Source organism: Lagopus muta, chromosome 1, assembly GCF_023343835.1.
Source record: "Lagopus muta isolate bLagMut1 chromosome 1, bLagMut1 primary, whole genome shotgun sequence".
Taxonomy (NCBI): Eukaryota; Metazoa; Chordata; class Aves; order Galliformes; family Phasianidae; genus Lagopus; species Lagopus muta.
The window spans coordinates 67,011,716-67,028,788 of NC_064433.1; the positions used below are offsets into that span (position 1 = coordinate 67,011,716).

At 38.6% G+C, this 17,073-nt stretch overlaps 1 protein-coding gene across 4 annotated transcripts in view; it reads right to left on the bottom strand.

Moving 5' to 3' along the window:
* ITPR2 (inositol 1,4,5-trisphosphate receptor type 2) overlaps positions 1-17,073 on the bottom strand; it is a 270,236-nt gene that overhangs the window by 67,070 nt on the left and 186,093 nt on the right. For all 4 annotated transcript variants that reach the window (XM_048933484.1, XM_048933481.1, XM_048933480.1 and 1 more), the window contains 7 exons: positions 13,628-13,736; positions 11,879-12,066; positions 10,120-10,303; positions 9,280-9,536; positions 8,194-8,394; positions 6,427-6,537; positions 476-571 (listed from right to left, as the gene is read on the bottom strand). In XM_048933484.1, coding sequence (XP_048789441.1) covers positions 476-571; positions 6,427-6,537; positions 8,194-8,394; positions 9,280-9,536; positions 10,120-10,303; positions 11,879-12,066; positions 13,628-13,736 — 1,146 coding nt within the window. The remainder of the gene's footprint in view (positions 1-475; positions 572-6,426; positions 6,538-8,193; positions 8,395-9,279; positions 9,537-10,119; positions 10,304-11,878; positions 12,067-13,627; positions 13,737-17,073) is intronic.

A 17,073-nucleotide genomic window follows, 5' to 3' on the forward strand; every position in this document is an offset into this window, starting at 1 on the left:
CAAACTTCCAATTGATTCAAAATTCCTGGAGATCTAAACAAGTACCGTGCTTGTTCCATAACACAGCAACAACTGTTGGTAACTTATTTGTTTGTTCATGAGATGTGTAAATACACACACAGACAGAGGCACACACATGCATTTCTGTTAGCACTGTTTCACAAACTGCTCAAGCTTAATTTCCCAGCCCCTGACAAAGCATACTTGAAGACAGTCTACCAGGGTAGGATAATTTAGTTAGGAAACAATTACAGAAAAGTGCTTGGAACAGATAAAAATAATGAAGTCGTAAAGACTGAAATCATGCGTGCTTGATCCTTTGAAAGCACTTTTCTGTGAATTAGTACTATCTTGATACATTGTGTCACTGTATGCTGCCAACACTCCTCAGTTCAGATGCAGACCATTTTAAAATGTTTTAATGACGTTTTTTTTTTCAGCCAAAAGATTTATGAATATTCAGAAGTTTTCTCACCAATTCCTTTGGTCTCATGTTGAAAAGGATTCTTTCCGCATTCTCGCTGTCTTGCCTGCTTTCCATAATAGCCAGCAAAAGCTTGGAGGCATTGTTCTAGAGATACAAAACCAAGTTAATGCAAATTTAGAATCTATTTCATGGATTAACGATCCTTGCATTTGTTTTAATTGAAATTACTAGGACCACTTTTTTAGTGGATACGATTCGGAACTACTTGCACCTTTTATTTTACTGGCATATTTAATAGGGCTTTTCTCCCATTTTAATGTCAGCATACTGTAAGGCTAACAAATCCTGCATGCTATATGGGAAAGAAGCATTTTAAATATTGAAAAATTCTGACTCAAATACAGAGCTTTGTTCTAAAGAAATGAAATCCCATTTCCCTCTCTTTTTTGCTCACCTAGCAATTTTTACCATGGCATTCTGTTGAAGCAATACTCAGCACAGGTAATTACAAAATGCATTACACAAAAAGCCTCATCATTCCGGCAGTTTTCCTTCCCCTCTGTTTTTTATAAATGCTAATTGGTTATTATTTAAAGGACTCTAAAGCAAACTGTTTTCACACATGCTTGAGACTTCATTTTACTATCAAATATTTCAAGGGGAATGTATAAAGATATCCTTTGCTCTGCCAACTGTCCACTTCTGTCTGAGATCTCTCCCACCAACTAAATATTACGAACTTCAGCAGACATAACTCAGTAGTACCCTAGACTTTGAAGACCTGTCCTACCTCCAGTTACATCAACTATGAAAAGGAAAGAAAAAATGGTTTGAGAGATTTAAGCACCTAAAGCTAACAGGCCTCAGTGCACAACAGTTCAGTTCCTAGCTCTGCCAGAAGCTTCCTGTGTGATTCTGGCTAAGTTTGTTTCACTTCTCTGTAACTCAACATCTTGTTGGAGGTGGCAGTACAACAGCTAAATCCGATCGAACTCATAAATTGAGGAGACACCATGCCCACGCTCACCTGTTTGCTGGGGCTTCCTAACTATCTCAGCTTTAAGCAGGGTTTGTATAACCACGTTTTGTTAGCAGAGCTGAAAATGTGGAACATCAGATGCCAAGAAAAGAAAATAACGTATGGAAACTCAGCCAAATTTATACAATTCTTAAGTATTTTTGTAACTGTGGTTTGAATAATGTACTGCAGAAACTTGCCAGTTTCACAGCTAAAAGCCCACTGGTTTTCTTCTCATTTGGCACAGAATCAAAAAATCATGTAGATTGCACAATCAAGTCATGCATTCAAGGCTTTTGTCTGCACTGATCTTTCAGCAGTCTCAGTCCCTGCTCAAAACCCCTGCTTAGGGCTGTGTCAAAGATGTCCAAAGATCACAGAATCATAGAATGGCCTGGGTTGAAAAGGACTACAATGGTCATCTAGTTTCCACCCCCTGCTATGTGCAGGATTGCCAACCACCAGACCAGGCTGCCCAGAGCCACATCCAGCCTGGCCTTGAATGCCTCCAGGGATGGGGCATCCACAACCACTTTGGGCAACCTGTTCCACTGTGTCACCATCCTGTGTGCGAAAAACTTCCTCATAACCTAACCTAAACCTCCTCTGTTTCAGTTTAAAACCATTCCTCCTTGTCCTATCACTATCCACCCTTGTAAGCAACCATTCCCTCTCCCATTTATATGCTCCCTTCAAGTATTGGATGACCACAACGAACCTCACAGCCTTCTTGGGCACCTGTTCCCAGCTTCATTGATCTGCGTAGGAAAATAAGTTTTTATTGTACGTAACCAGAATTTCCCATACTCCAGCTTGTGTTCACTGTTCCTTATCTTTCCATTATGCAACTCCTAGATAATTTTGACTCCATCTTCTCCTGGGGTCATTGCAGACAACAAGAGGGCTCTTTGAAGCTAACTCTTGTGCAAGCTGAACCTCACTCCATGTATCATTCTAATAGCACCCCACTGGAATCACTCCAGTACATCAATGCCTTTCCTGCTCCAGAGAGCTCCAAAATGGGCAAGATACTTCAAATGCAGTCTAACAAGTGTCAAACAGATGAGAAAGATTGCTTCTCTAAACCTATTATCTACACTTCTCTAATACAGTCCAAGACATGACTGGGTTTCTCTGCTGTGAGGGGGTACTGCTGACTGATGCTCAACTTCTCTATCCGGACAGCCACCACTTTCTACAGAGCTACTTCTCATTTAATCAGCACCCAGCCTGTACTACTGTATTGCTTGATCCACCCCAGATTCAGGACTTTATATTTTTCTTTTTTCAAGTTCATGAGTTCTTGTCAGAGTATTTCTCCAGCCTGCCAATGTATCTCTGAACAGTATGCTCCAGCACAGGGAACAACAAATACATTCAAGCAATTTACAGTCTGTGGCGCTTGCTCTTAGGTATTTGCCTAGGCTTGTGGAACTTCAAGGAAAGGACTGCCTACATTGAAAGGGATTGAAAGAAGAACTTGGGCAAAAGGGAGACTGAAAAGGGACACAAGTTTATTGTAGGAAAACATAAAATGAAAACAGAAAGAGTGAGGATAAAGTTAGGACTGGCAAGGAAAAGACCCAATGTCAGGGAACCAAACAGAATTAGCAACTATTTCCTAAGTCCTGTGTCACAGCTCTAAGCCCTAGGTGGGCTTCTGAAATAGGGTGGGTTTCCCCTACTCTACTGGAGCAACACCTGGAAGTTAGGCAAGATGCACACAGGCAATTCAAATGGTGCTTTTATGTGCAATTGGGATATGTATGGAGTACCTCATATGATGTGGAAACATTTGCTACTGAAGTTCAGAAAATGTGTGGAAATAAAATAAAGATTTGAGAATGCACAAGGAGAACTCAGAACAATTATGTTAAGATGTGGATTGAGAACTGAGGACTGTAAGATTAAAAGTCAGAAGAAGAAGGAAGGGAAAGGTGGAAAGAAGGAAGATTCATACATGACTGGAGGACCTTCTGGAAGAGGAGACTGGAAGTTGAGTGAGAAGTCAGTAAAGAGGAGGCTGGGTTTGCCGACACAATGAGATGAGGAGCAAGAACAATGGATGAGAAGATCAGACTGGGATCACTGAAGTTGAATGAGACTCCATACGTATTTTTCTGTAGTCAAACTTGTCTTTCTGAAATAAAATTAGGACCACCCACTGGAAAAGTCTAGCCAGACTGTAGCCAACTTACACTGCAAAAGTTGAGCGTGCACAGTGAATAACAAAGATCAGGTGCTGAGACCAGAGTACTATTCTGAAGAACTGGATGGTTCTACTTCTGCTGAAGAGTTCCCTTACAATGGCAAGCAAAGCAAGTGTGGCAGCATTGGGAGGATTTCAAAACGAGGAGACAAGGGGACAAGATAGGCTGCCAGGTAGCTTGAGAAAGTAGAAGTGGAAAAAGTGGAGGAAAGCCCCAGTTTACTCACTCAAAACTGATAAGGGCTTTGGAGCTGTTACCAGTGCAAGCAATCCTAGGATTAGAGAGAAGTCTACTGCAGCTTGAAGTAGGTGTGCCTAGAAGTTCAGTAAGCAGGCACACCCTCTCATTTTTTGGCCCAAAGAAGGAAATTTCTGTCTCATAAGTCACTTTCTCCTTATCCTTCCCTATCCAATCACTTACGCCTGAGTTTGAGATGCTAGTTTAACACCTCGTTCCTCATTTTCTGCATGCTTTGAGATTCTGACATCATGATTTCAGTTCCCAGGTATCAATAATGAAAAGAGATAAAATTCTTTGAAAATACAGTTTAAAGTTCCTTATAACACATTAGTTTTGTGAAAAATCAATCCCTAGGTGCTATAAAATAAATATCCCAAATGCTTCTGGCCTTCATTTCTCTTCCTGAGTTCTCATCTCATACAGTTTTTCTAAAACACTATAAGAAAAACAACAACAAAAAAAACATTCATGTCAGTCTCTCCACCCTTTTCCAGTGAATTACATGGGTTACTAGAATGACAACATCTCTTCATCTTTCCACTACAGACAGTGATAGATATTGAGGTCATACTCTGTGCCAGGGCTTAAAACTAGTCACTAAGGAAGGCTGGAGTGTCATATTCAAAATAATAAAAGACAGAACAGAACATTGTCCATCTGTTCACTCAGTGAACATTGTCTATCCTACTCACCAAATGTTTGAAGAATCCAATGGAAAATATAATCCATGAAGATGTAATTAAATACCACATCACAAAGTGTGTACAAAACAAGCCAAATTAAGATGGTATGGGAAAATATAATTCTTTACGGCCTTTGCATTGGTTGTGGGGTACATGTTCAGCATACAATGTTCTCTGAAAAGTGTCTGAGTTTGTTTGTATGTGTGTGAGCCTATATACTTAAAATTTTGTATTTTCACTGTAAAACTTACGCATTTGCAACTTCAGTTGCCTATAAGCAGGGACAGACTGTCTATATTAAACATTAATAATCTAATTCTTGATATCACATCTGGCTCAGTACTATGCTCAGTTCTGTCCAGAATAATATGGACTTACTGTCCAGCATACGGCTGCACCAATAAGTGAATGGAGCACTTCTCATTAGAAGCAGCTGAAAGAGCTGGGGCTGCTTGGCCTAGAGAAGAGAAGGCTCATCAGGATCTTATCAATGTGTTTAAATACTTGATGAGAGAGAATAATAAAGAGGGATCCATAGCAAGTGACAGACAGGAGGTAACGGGTACAAATTAAAATACACATGAAATTCTATCTAACAAAAGAAAATACTTTTTTACTCTGAGGCCAGGCAAATACCAGAAGTTTGTCCAGACAGTTTGTGGCATCTCCACAAACCATTTGATTCTGTCAAATTAATATCAGTTCCACAGTTTGACCTGTTGGTATCATTCATTACAACTTTTGCTATTTAAATAACAGTGTGGCATACAATGCCCTGTGAATATGGCCAAGCTGGTCCTTGCAGCAATGCCAGTAAACTCTATTTTCTAGCTACACAACAACAACAAACTGAAATGGCACTAGTCTTTACAAGGATTGAAACCTGGACTTCAAAGAACTATCTGTGAGTTCAAAGTTAAATGTCTGCTTAAGTGTTTTTCTTGAGGGGAGCCTGAATTATACTGCCATTCAATCATGTAATTACAGTTATTAAGATCATCTGTAAAACACTGTTGATTTGATGTTTCATTCTACATGATATACGGCTGTATTAATTATTTTATTAGACATTCATAATATTGCCAGTATGATGCAATGCAGCTACCGCAAAGTATTTGCTGGTTTGGGGGAGGAAATGAACCATCTGCAATGGAAATTCTTCATTCAGAAGGCAAGAAACAACATTAAATCATGGCTCCTCCTGGACATATTCTACCCTACTCGTCAGACAGTAGAGCTGCAAAGCTCCTCTTTGCATGCAATGGCACACAGACCAGACAAACTTATCTAACTCTCCAGAGAATACAAAACACAAGCCCCCCACTCTACTCTTCACCCTTCTCTTCAAAGGATACTGCCAAGGGTAATAAAACACACTTTAATTGCATTGCCAAATTTATTTGACATTTTAATTGCAGGTCATCTGATATATTACTCTTTTCCACAACATATCCCTGTCAAATATTTTTTAAAGTTCACAGAAACACAGAATTCAGTATACACAGAGAATGAATGTTCCTCCCCTTAATAGGATAGCTATTTATTAGAGATTTTAAGTCCACCATGTAGACTCTTCATGCTAGCTTTATTGTATCTATTTGATAGGATTCTTTAAAAAAAAAGCTGTGGGTACACTCCCAAACACAACAGTGGGCCAAAAGGCCTGTGGTAGAGGATCTTATGCAGATTAAGCTGAGCTGAATTCATGTGCACCGTTTGTCTTCCAGGGCTGCTGAGTATATCACACTATGGCAAGACTAAGTAAATGTCAGGCTGCATGGAGCTCTCGCATAGGTATGTCTTCTATTATTACTCAAATTTAAATAAACAAATTCACATTTACTGTACCTTTAGCTGAAGCACCAAGTCCATGCAGTATTTGCCAAGAGGGTTTATGTCATTCAAGATGAGCGCAATTATAATATCAATCCCATTCGATTCATGGGTAGCTATGCAGGTCTACAAAATAAGAGAAGAGAGTCAGAAGAGAGGGAAGAGAGGAAAACAAAGAGACTGAGAACTGGGGAGAGTGGGAAAGAGAGGGAATATGCAAATTTCCAAAGAAAGAATCTAGAACTTGGACTACCCTGCGACTGCCAAAGCAGAGCAGCCTGAAAACATGCCACAAATGGTATTGGGGAAATATGTAGTACAGAGCTAATCCCAACACTGTCAATAGTGAAGTATATAACTGAGGAAAAAGCAGTGCGAGCTAGAATTTGCTCGCAGTGAAATATGCAGGATTAGGCACAATGTGGTACAAGCTACAGACAACAGTCCACAGCAGCACTACCAGTTTTGGCTGAACACACAGCCATAGAATCTTAAAAGTCATACTGGAATGTATGTAAAATAAATGCCATTTGTATAATTCTATGGTATTTTTTTTTTTCAAATAGATTTATTGGACAATATGAAAGGAAGTTTTCCAGAAAGACAGAGGGAAAAAACAAACAACACAAAGCAAACAGAGGAAAATGACAGTGGGGAGCATTTGTCTCCAAAACATGCTGCATTAGATTTGCAGATGGTTTAAACAAGTATAATTCTAATCCTGAGTGACTTCCCAGCAGGTAAGCCTAATTAAGCTTTAATAATCATTCCCTTCCATTATCAGTAAAGTCAGTGAACAAGTTAACTTGAAAACGTAGATTTTCTTTTTATTTCCATTGACATTATTATTTTTTACAAATATTTTTCCCATTCACTAATGGATCAAATGACTGTTTAAAAATTCGCCTACTAAAGGATTTTTGTTTGCTTGTTTTTAAAGTTTTAAGTAATGTCAATTGATAACCAGCAACAGTAACAGAAGCACTCTGCACTTCATTTATGTATGTTAATGAAGGAGCATTAATACTGCATGCATTTCTTCAGCTGTCCTTAGTAGCAAGAATAAATTGTGTCTCTGTAATTTTGCCCACTGATATTTTCCCATCATTAATCCATATTAAAAATTCTGAAATTTCATCCACTGTGACAACTTCACTACAGTTCTCTTCAGATCAAATACAGCAGCATGGAAGTACACTCTGCATTTCTATATTGCCTCAGATTAGCACTGAAGAGACAGCTACCAACAGCCACAGCTCAACAGGCTGCATGGTCTTTACTTTCACCCTTTTTCCTATTGATACCCTAATTAAAGATGTCAACAGGTTGCACAGCAGAACAGTAAGTTAAATTTTGTGGCGGTTGCGTTAAATGGGGAAAGTAAAAATCAGCATCCTAGCTAAAAACCTAAAAAGGCAAAATGCATGAAAATGGAAAAAAAATCCCCAACAAACAACATTATTATATAGGTAATGTAATTCCACAGTTGTGACTTGAAATCCAAAGTCTCATGAAGTGAGATTCAAACTATGGGCCAAATTATACGACATTTAACTCTCTCCAAAAGGACTGGAAACACTGTATGTAAACAGACAGGGTAAAGGAAAAGTCTGTTTTCTGGCTTGAAAGGATTTCTCAGGCCTTATGCAGGTGTGGGATGTGTTCAGCTTAATCACAGTAATTGCACGTGGTCTTATGTTATTAACAACACTGAAGAGTTTACGATAAGCACAAAGATACCATACATTCAGGTAGACTGTTCTGCATCTATTCAAGCCCCACCTGATTTTCATGGCATGGACCTTGGCAGTACTCAGTCAAGCTTTCCAGTGTCTGGTTCACCAGAGCTACGTTCCTCTCATTGATGTAAAGCCCCAGTAAGCCTAGTCCACCTGTTGTGCTTCCACAGATACAGTCCAAAAACTGAAGTGTCTCACAAACAAGGTTGTAATTTGTTTTATTGTTCTGATGTCTTAAAAAATTCTGGTGGATGGAGAAAAGGAACAAAAAAGATAAGGAGAAAGAGAGAGTTAGAATCATGTTGAACACAATCTTTTTCATAAAATTACTGACAGGTTCAATTTATGACCACATGATTGCCCTACCTTAGTTACTGAGGTACACTACAGTGTAGAAAATAAATCAACTTAGCGCAGCAGTGGAGGACTATTATTTGATTAAACCAGTTGGGAAAGGAGGGCTTAGAAAGAGGGCATGTCTTAGAGATGTCCTGCCCCATCTGTTTATTATGGTCCTTTACTTGGGAGGATCTTGTCCCACAGATGAACAAGTATAGCTGCACATTTTGACTGCTCCATGGAAATGCCAATGCACAACAGCAGCTCAGCTCAAGCTACATCCAGTCCTGCTTTCAGGGAGGCTACTGGACACTGCACTGAAGCATATCTGCAGAAAACTCATTTTGCAAAAGTTTATCTGGTGGTAGTAATATCTACAAGTGGAACTGATAGCAGAGACACATTGCATCTTACACCCTTCAATCATAACACCTAGGGAAAACAGCAGTACCAAAACTTTGTCCAGAAGCCTCTTGTGGTTTTCAAACTTATGGTAACTGATTCACTATTGATGCATAAAAATTATACTGACAGGAACGTTTAACAAATTCTCAATTCCATGTGGCTGTGCTGCGGTTCCCACACCGCTCTGAGGGCATAAACACGAACTTAAACTGAGCATGCAGACAGTTCTTGAAAAGGGTTATTTTATTACATGGGCCAAAAGAATAACAATATTTTAGCCACCGTTATTCTGTAATATAAGCCAAGCACAGGCATGTTCTTCCTCCTTCATGAAGCTCCAGCTCTTCTAATACTTCCTTTGAAATCTGGCTCAAAAACAACTTACCTGGAGCTCTCGGTTGTGGTTCTCACAAAGCAGTTGGAGAAATCTCAGTATTGGCTGCATGATTGCAATAGCAGGACTCATTACTGCTTCTTCTGTGGATTTTTCCTCTGCATTTGCAGCATCTGCTCCTGAGCCCATAAGATCTATTTCTGGGTCCATTTCTCTTCTATATACAGAGTAAGCCTTGGATGTTGCAGAAGATGCTTCTGTTAACTGAACTTTCATACCCTCTTTCAGATGCAGTGTTGAATCCTTCACTGAAAAAAGATAATTTTCCTTAATTTTTGAAACAGTTTTTGCTTGTTTAATTAAACAATAAGAAAACAACAACAGTGAATGCAACTTTTTCTTTTTTGGTGCCTAACTTTTCAAAGACCTCTGGGCAGCTTACAAAGAATATCAAAGCAACACTCATGAAGGAATAGCATGTTCCAAATTAACCACAAACCAGAGTGAAGCAGAACATTAAAACAAAAAGTCCTACTATTTCTCTTCCATATACAATAAATGATGAGAACAATGGAAGGACCACAGGGTGGGCATTCTTTCCTGTGCTTGCTCATGTGAAATAGCCCCATTAGCAGCCTGTATTTCAGCTTCTCTAAAAACATGGGGCTATATCTTCTATTGCTGCAAGCTGGCATAGCTTCACTGACTTCATCAATGTTAATTCCATGCAATCAGCTTAAGTTACGGTCTGTAATTTAGAGAAAAACAAACAGGCAGTGCAGCAATAATTAATACTAAAACTTCTTGATCAGTGCAGCAGAGCATCAGTGGTGCAATACATGCATCTTCAACATAATGCACTATGGGTGCACTATATGGCTGCCTCCTTACCTCTCTTTTTGGGTACAGATATGGTTAGGTCACTATCATCATCTTTCTTTTTGCTCCCCAGATCAATAGTGTTCACTGTCACTGTTGATCGTATCTCTTGCTGAGCAGCTTTCATACGGTCATACAGGACTTTAAAGAATTTTTCTGACTTTTTTTGCTCCTTCAATTGCTGGTAAGTTGAATACTGCAAGGAATAAAAAGAGGATACTCATTAGCTATCAGTCTTCTAAGGAAGAAAAAATACAGAAACAAAAAAGATTATCACCAAGGAAAAAAAATGACCACTGCACAACCAATTATTTTACAAAGTGATATAAAAGATTGGTAACAAATATTGATCACTATTTTTAAATTTGGATAAAATGGCAAGCAATGCTACTTGCAATCTTTCAAATGTCACAAAATTACCCAACTAAGTTAAATTATTTAGTGATACTCCCCATTTCTCTCTAGGTATTCTAGAGATACAATATTCAATCTGCAAGTAACAGTGAAAGTAATTGTTATTATGTAGCTACAGCAGGAAACAGGAAACTCCCAGATTCATATTCTATGTTATAGCTTAGCCTATACACATTCTTGGTTCTTTATAACTTCAGAATTGGAATTAATATTTTAGGTTATCAAGTACAGTCCCCTAGCATTACTGTCAAGTAGGCTGAATACCATTTTCAACAGTTTAAAAACTGTCCCAGAAGTGATGTCCTCCTACAACCCCTTACCAATTCATTTTAGAAAGCTGCAGCAATACCTCACTTCTTTAAGACTTTCTAGATGCTCTCTAAGGGTGACAGTTGTATTATCTTTTTACAGAATAAAGATACAGGATAGGATTCCTCTCATTTAACTTTTAAATCTTGAAATGAAGTATATGTTGATTATTTAGGTTCCTGTCAAATTCAGTGATGAGATATGGGGAAAAGCTGGGACCAATTTATGCCATCTCTCCTCTCTGTTGATCATAGAGTAAGAATAAACAACTAAACTTATTTGGCTAAAGTTGGGTAAGAGCAATATCTCTAGTCTTTGTGAAAAGATCAGAATCCATAGTTTTAAGCACTTAATTCCTTTAGAACAGATATTGGCAGTTTCAAATGACCAACTTTTTCCTCTGGAGATTTAGAAAAAAGTCACAGAATCACAGAATCACAGAATTGTAGGGGTTGGAAGGGACCTCCAGAGATCATCGAGTCCATCCCCCCTGCCAAAGCAGGTTCCCTACAGTAGGTCGCACAGGTAGGCATCCAGGCAGGTCTTGAACATCTCCAGAGAAGGAGACTCCACCACCTCCCTGGGCAGCCTGTTCCAGTGCTCCGTCACCTCACTGTAAAGAAGTTCTTGTGCACGTTTGTGCGGAACTTCCTATGCTGCAGTTTCCAGCCCCTACATGTTTCCAGATTTTTTTAAATTTTTTTTTTTCTTAAATTTTTATTTTTTATTATTTTTTGCTATTATAAACTTGAAAGCTTAGGTATTACTACATTTACAAGGAGAAGCATGAAATAACTGGAGATAATGCTCAGCTGGCAAAGAACAACTGCACAACATTGAAGGGGACAGCAGAGAAATGTTTTCTTCATTGAAGACTTTACTGTAAGAAATACTGTACAGTAACATGAACTACCTACAAAGTTTTTTAGAGGGACATACTATGGTAATAACCTCCCTACAGAACTCACTTCAAAGAGGTTCTTTTTATTTGACTCCTGACTATATGCATTTGAAAAGCAGTATGCGAATAAGTAAATGAAATAAGTACCTGTGTTTGTGCATTTCCACCTTCAAGCAATGCAATACCAAGCAAAATGCCTTCTGAGAAAATTCTGTCATTTTTGGTGCTGACTATAACATCTATGACAAGTTCTGATGCACCTTCTTTATCTAGAAGGCACTGAATATCAAACATGGATACTCCAGACTTATCTGAGTCTTGTCCTACAAATCCACCTGTAAGTCAGAGAAATACATATCATTCATGTTTGTTTCACGCATGTATGTTGAAATAAAGCTATTTGGAAAAACATCCAGTAGCAATGTAATTCATTTCATCTCGAAATTCTGTTAGAGGCAAAATTCCTCTTGAAACAAAGATGTTTGTGTGAATGTGCCAATGTTGGTCCCCAAGCATAAGAAACAAAACAAAAACTCACACCACAGTTCTGTTAACAGCATTCAGACAATAAAGAAGATCAAAATGAAACTGATTTGTTCACAGAACCCTGGTTTTAATTCCATTACTGCATACACTAATATACATGCATGGCCAGAGGTCTGAAAAAGCTTTCAAACCTGCTTTTCTCAGGTCTAATCTAAACAAAGATTGTATACTCATAAATCCACTCTCATTATGGGTATGACCTTCTAGCTAAATTTTTTTGCCAGTCTAAATCGTAGATCAGTAACATCACGATAAGTTAATACAAATTAACACAAATTAAGTTAACATAAAATGGTGTGATTCGAAGGGATTTTACTGAATTGTATTAAGTCATTAAATCAGCCATATTTTATTATTAGTCATTATCATATTTCCTGCTATACACACATTATGCACATGTAACTGCACTTACCATGAGGAAAAAATATTGTTTACTGTTGTAATCGAAGCAGTACTGACAAAGTGTTTCTGATTTTTTAACGAAGCCATGCATTTATATACACATTTTTCACAGAGAAAAGACAAAACACTAATTCTGTATTCTATTGTTTGCTATGGAATAAACTGATGTACAAGACACTCAGTCTCTGATTTTTCTCCTGTATCAACACTGAAACACACAGAGGATCAGCCGAATGACATGTGGGGAAGCCCACAAATCTGGACATGCCTTTAATATATACTGATAATGTGATGGCCAGCTTTGTTATGACGTGGCTCTACACTTCATTCTGCCATATTTCCTATGACATACATTATGTTTGGTTTTATTAGAAAGCACTTTATTGTAATCTACCTTGGCTTCTATAACACAATAATACAAAAATGAGGTTATAAGGAACACCCACTCAAACTTTCTGCTCACAGTAGTTACAGCAGGTCCTCACAGCCTTGTTTTGAAAGAACTGACATTCTACAGCCTCTCTAGGAAATTTATTTCATTGTTTAAGTGATGTATTTGTGAAAAGCTTTTCCTTATATCCTATTTTTTTTAATGTGCTAGTGGAGGATCCGGAATTATAAAAAGTTGATTGGTTTCCAGAAACAGCAGTGGCTTTGTTCAAACGCTGCATGCTTTGCTGGATTCCTGGACGTGGATTTATTAGCAAATGGTGTTACCAATCAGAATTGAACTGAAGGACTGACTTGGGGGAATGGAGAGATTCACTTTCTTAGTGCTGGCAAATGCACACCAGCCATCTGAGACAGGTGCACACAACCTCTCTTCTAACTGATTGCAGAACTCGCTCCATTTATTTGCCAATTAAATCCCTGGAGCACATTCAACATGCCTTTTAAAAAGATGGTGCTGCTAGTTTTGTTTTTCTTAAATGATGTGTGTTGATTTACCTCCCACTTGTGCAGTTTTGCTGTAGCTGGTAGACAGAGGCCCATTCATACCACTTCCATATTCTCCTTTAAAGTAGCGATACAGGAGTATTTTCCTTAAAGTGTTGCCCTTTAGGAGAAATACAAAAATAGCATAAGAAACTTCAGTATTTCCTTTGTTTGAAAAGCCAGGTGTTTATAATAGATACATAATTTATTTAGTATTTCCTTTATAATTAGTAAACATGCAAATAGAAAAGTTGTCCATAAAACAAGCATTTAATGGTCTTATCTAACACATTCCATGGCAAGAATTCTGAAATACTGTTGTACAAGCTTTCTCTGAAGATTATTTTAAACTTACTGATGATAAATCAAATATCTCTACCTCAACAATTTCCACCGACTACCTGGAAGATGTGTATTTTGAAACAAGTTCTACAAAGAACCAATGCACTGCAGTCTGTGTGTGTCTGCCCTACCCTGCCGTGGCAGTACTTTCTTCCTATTTTCTGCAGCTGAGTAGTATCGTTCCCTTTTCTCTGATCTTATATCATCTGAAAGAAGCCACATCACATGAAATATTAAAACAGAGAGATGACATTTGATAGAAGAGCTTCCTTTACTTCCAAAACCAAAACTAGTCAATATTTGCATGCAGCTCTCTGAAGAGCTTCCCTTTCATTTTGCATAATTCTGCAAAACAAGATGCACCGAATTAAGAGTGGGGGTACAATCACTTGGCATTTTCCTGTTGCCTTTGGTCTCCTGGGGACACCTGCAGTCAACACTCATCTTTACAGAGGCAGCAGGTGACAATGATTGCAGATATAAATATAAAATACTCAAGACTTTATTTGGAAATAAGTATGGCAAGGCTTCCAATGTTCACAATAGAAGAGAAAAATTATTCATTTCAACAGTTAGGCAGTAAAACAACATGATTTCTTCTTTGCATTTACTCACCTACTGGTTTTAATGAAGAACAGGTCTTAAAAATATGTGTACCAGAAGCATTCTCTGTACTTACAGGGAACATACAGGTCACCAGCACCTGCATGTTAGCCATAAGCTTTTCAGTCTGTACCTCTGAAACCAGAGGCAGCAACAAGAGAGGAAGCAAGACCCAAAAACATCTCAGGAAGCAAAATCCGCACTCATATGTCTCTGTTAACTTAGCAATATTTCCAAAAGCAACCAAAGGCCACCATGGGGCTTCATTGCTTCATGCATCTCAAAAAGCAATGGCCTTGTCCATCTCAAACAAGGGTCAGAATGCAGTAATCTGTATATGTAGGCTGACAGTGCAAAACTGTCCTTCCTAGTTCTTGTATTCTGATGTTTTCATAGAGTCTACACAGTCTACAGAGTTCACTCAATTAGCCAAGAAAATTGCAAGATCTATATTAAAATATCAAAATCCATAAACACAATGGCTGCAAGAAAAATGAAAGTATCACCTACACATCTGCAGTGCCAAGGAATTTATTATGTAAATCTTTCAGCTGAACTTAAGCCAGCTGTGGTCTACACTACAGAAGAAGACCAAGAACCATCAATGTCTGAACCACACATGGAAGCAGACTCTTTCCCAGTCTAGTTTGCAGGAGATTAATCCTGCACACGTGGGCAAGATACAGCTCATAAGAAATTTCAAGATTGCTAAAGTCTCTTAAAGGCATATATATCACAGAATCATAGAGCTTTGTCACACAAATAGCATCCACAGAGGAGAAATCCTTCCTATCACCCGACTACGACCCAGCCCAGAAAGGGACTGCATCAAGACGTGCTTTAATAAGAAAGGCTGGCATTTGCCAAACCATTTGATTAACCACAAAGCTTGAGGGAACATGCTTAACTGGCTATCTGTGTAGTCTGCTGATGATGAACAGAGCGCCATGGTAAATTATATAAACAGTCACAGTGCAGTCACGGGAAGAAACACCAAAAGGCATCTATATGTAGTTAAAAATAATACCCAGAGTCACAAGTTTTATCGTTCAATCAAAACAGCCTTTATTTTATCAGGAAGAACGCTGAGGACCATGAAATAGCATTTGACTAATAACCTGAACAATTCAGCACTTGGTCTCGCTGTCTGTAAAAAAAATAAGTGTTTGCACATCTCAGATCATTTTTCCTGCCTCGTTACCTTCAAAAGACAGCAGGAGGAGTAGCGATATGAATATGGTTCTCCAACTGGCTACAGAAAGAGGAATATTTTCCTGACTGTCTGCAAACTAAGACACAGACATTACCTTTTGCCCCCAAGGAGTGGGGGATTATTAGGATTCATTATTAGGATTTTCACCCTCTCTCCCTCCCTCTCTTAACCTCTCGTGAATCTAGACACACACAGTTCTTAGATGCCTAATTGCCAAAAATCAAGAGCATTGTGTTTGAAAACCAGGAACGCAGTGGAACCTCTGCTTTGCCAAAGAGCTGTACCAAAAATGTGCCCTCAGACTCAGCTCCACATGATGCAGGCTTGGGATCTTCAGCCCCTTTGTGATGACCTTGGGAAGCCATCTGACTTCCCCAGGTCATTTAGTTTCTTGTGAAATTAGCAGCCACTACAAAGAGAAAAAACTGCTCTCTGCAGCCCAGCAGCACATACTGGAGCTGAGGAATGCACAGATGCCTATGCAGTATATCAGAAATTCCTGTCACCTCCAGTGCACGACTGCGTGAGGTATCATACAAAAGAATGCTAAAAAGACCCTGCTCCCAGAAAAAAAAGTGCTGATCCTGCTGGCATAAGTCTCTGCGTTATACTCTTGCGGGAATGCCAAAAAACAAAGTCAAGAATTGTCCCATCATCTGGATGAGACAATCCACTGCCAGGGCAAGTAAGACAGTCGTGCCATTGGTGCCCTTGTGAACGATTTCCCAACTTAGCACAGCCACAAAATTAATATTGCCCAAAGCAAATGAGCACAGCAGTGGTATGAATAAGCAGTTTGCAGCAACCATTACTGACACTCATACAACTGAAGTAGAGGCCAAAAATAAAAGCACACTAGGCAGTACAGTGTTGTCTTCCTGGACTATGTTTCTTCACACAGTAGAAATCCCAGCCTTCCAAGTCAAATCTCTCCCCCACTGGCTACGATAAACTTGCCCTTATACCTTTTATTAGGGTATGGAAATGGTATGTAAACATCAGTCAGCTGACTGTAATCCTTCTATAATGGCTAGAACATTGTATAGCCCTGAAAAAAATCCACAATGAAACATAATAGTCTTATTGTTACCCATGAATACCACTGCATTGTGTCTAACAAAAGCTAGGATAAAGACTGAGGACACAAGAAAGCAACAACTGGTTATTGTTCTTGCAGTTTTAAATAGCCTGAGATTGACAGACAAAAGTTTCCAATAGGGAAGAATTATTCCAATAGGAACATGTAGACACAAACAAATTACGATTTTCTCATTATTTCATTATAATAGCTGGTCTTTAA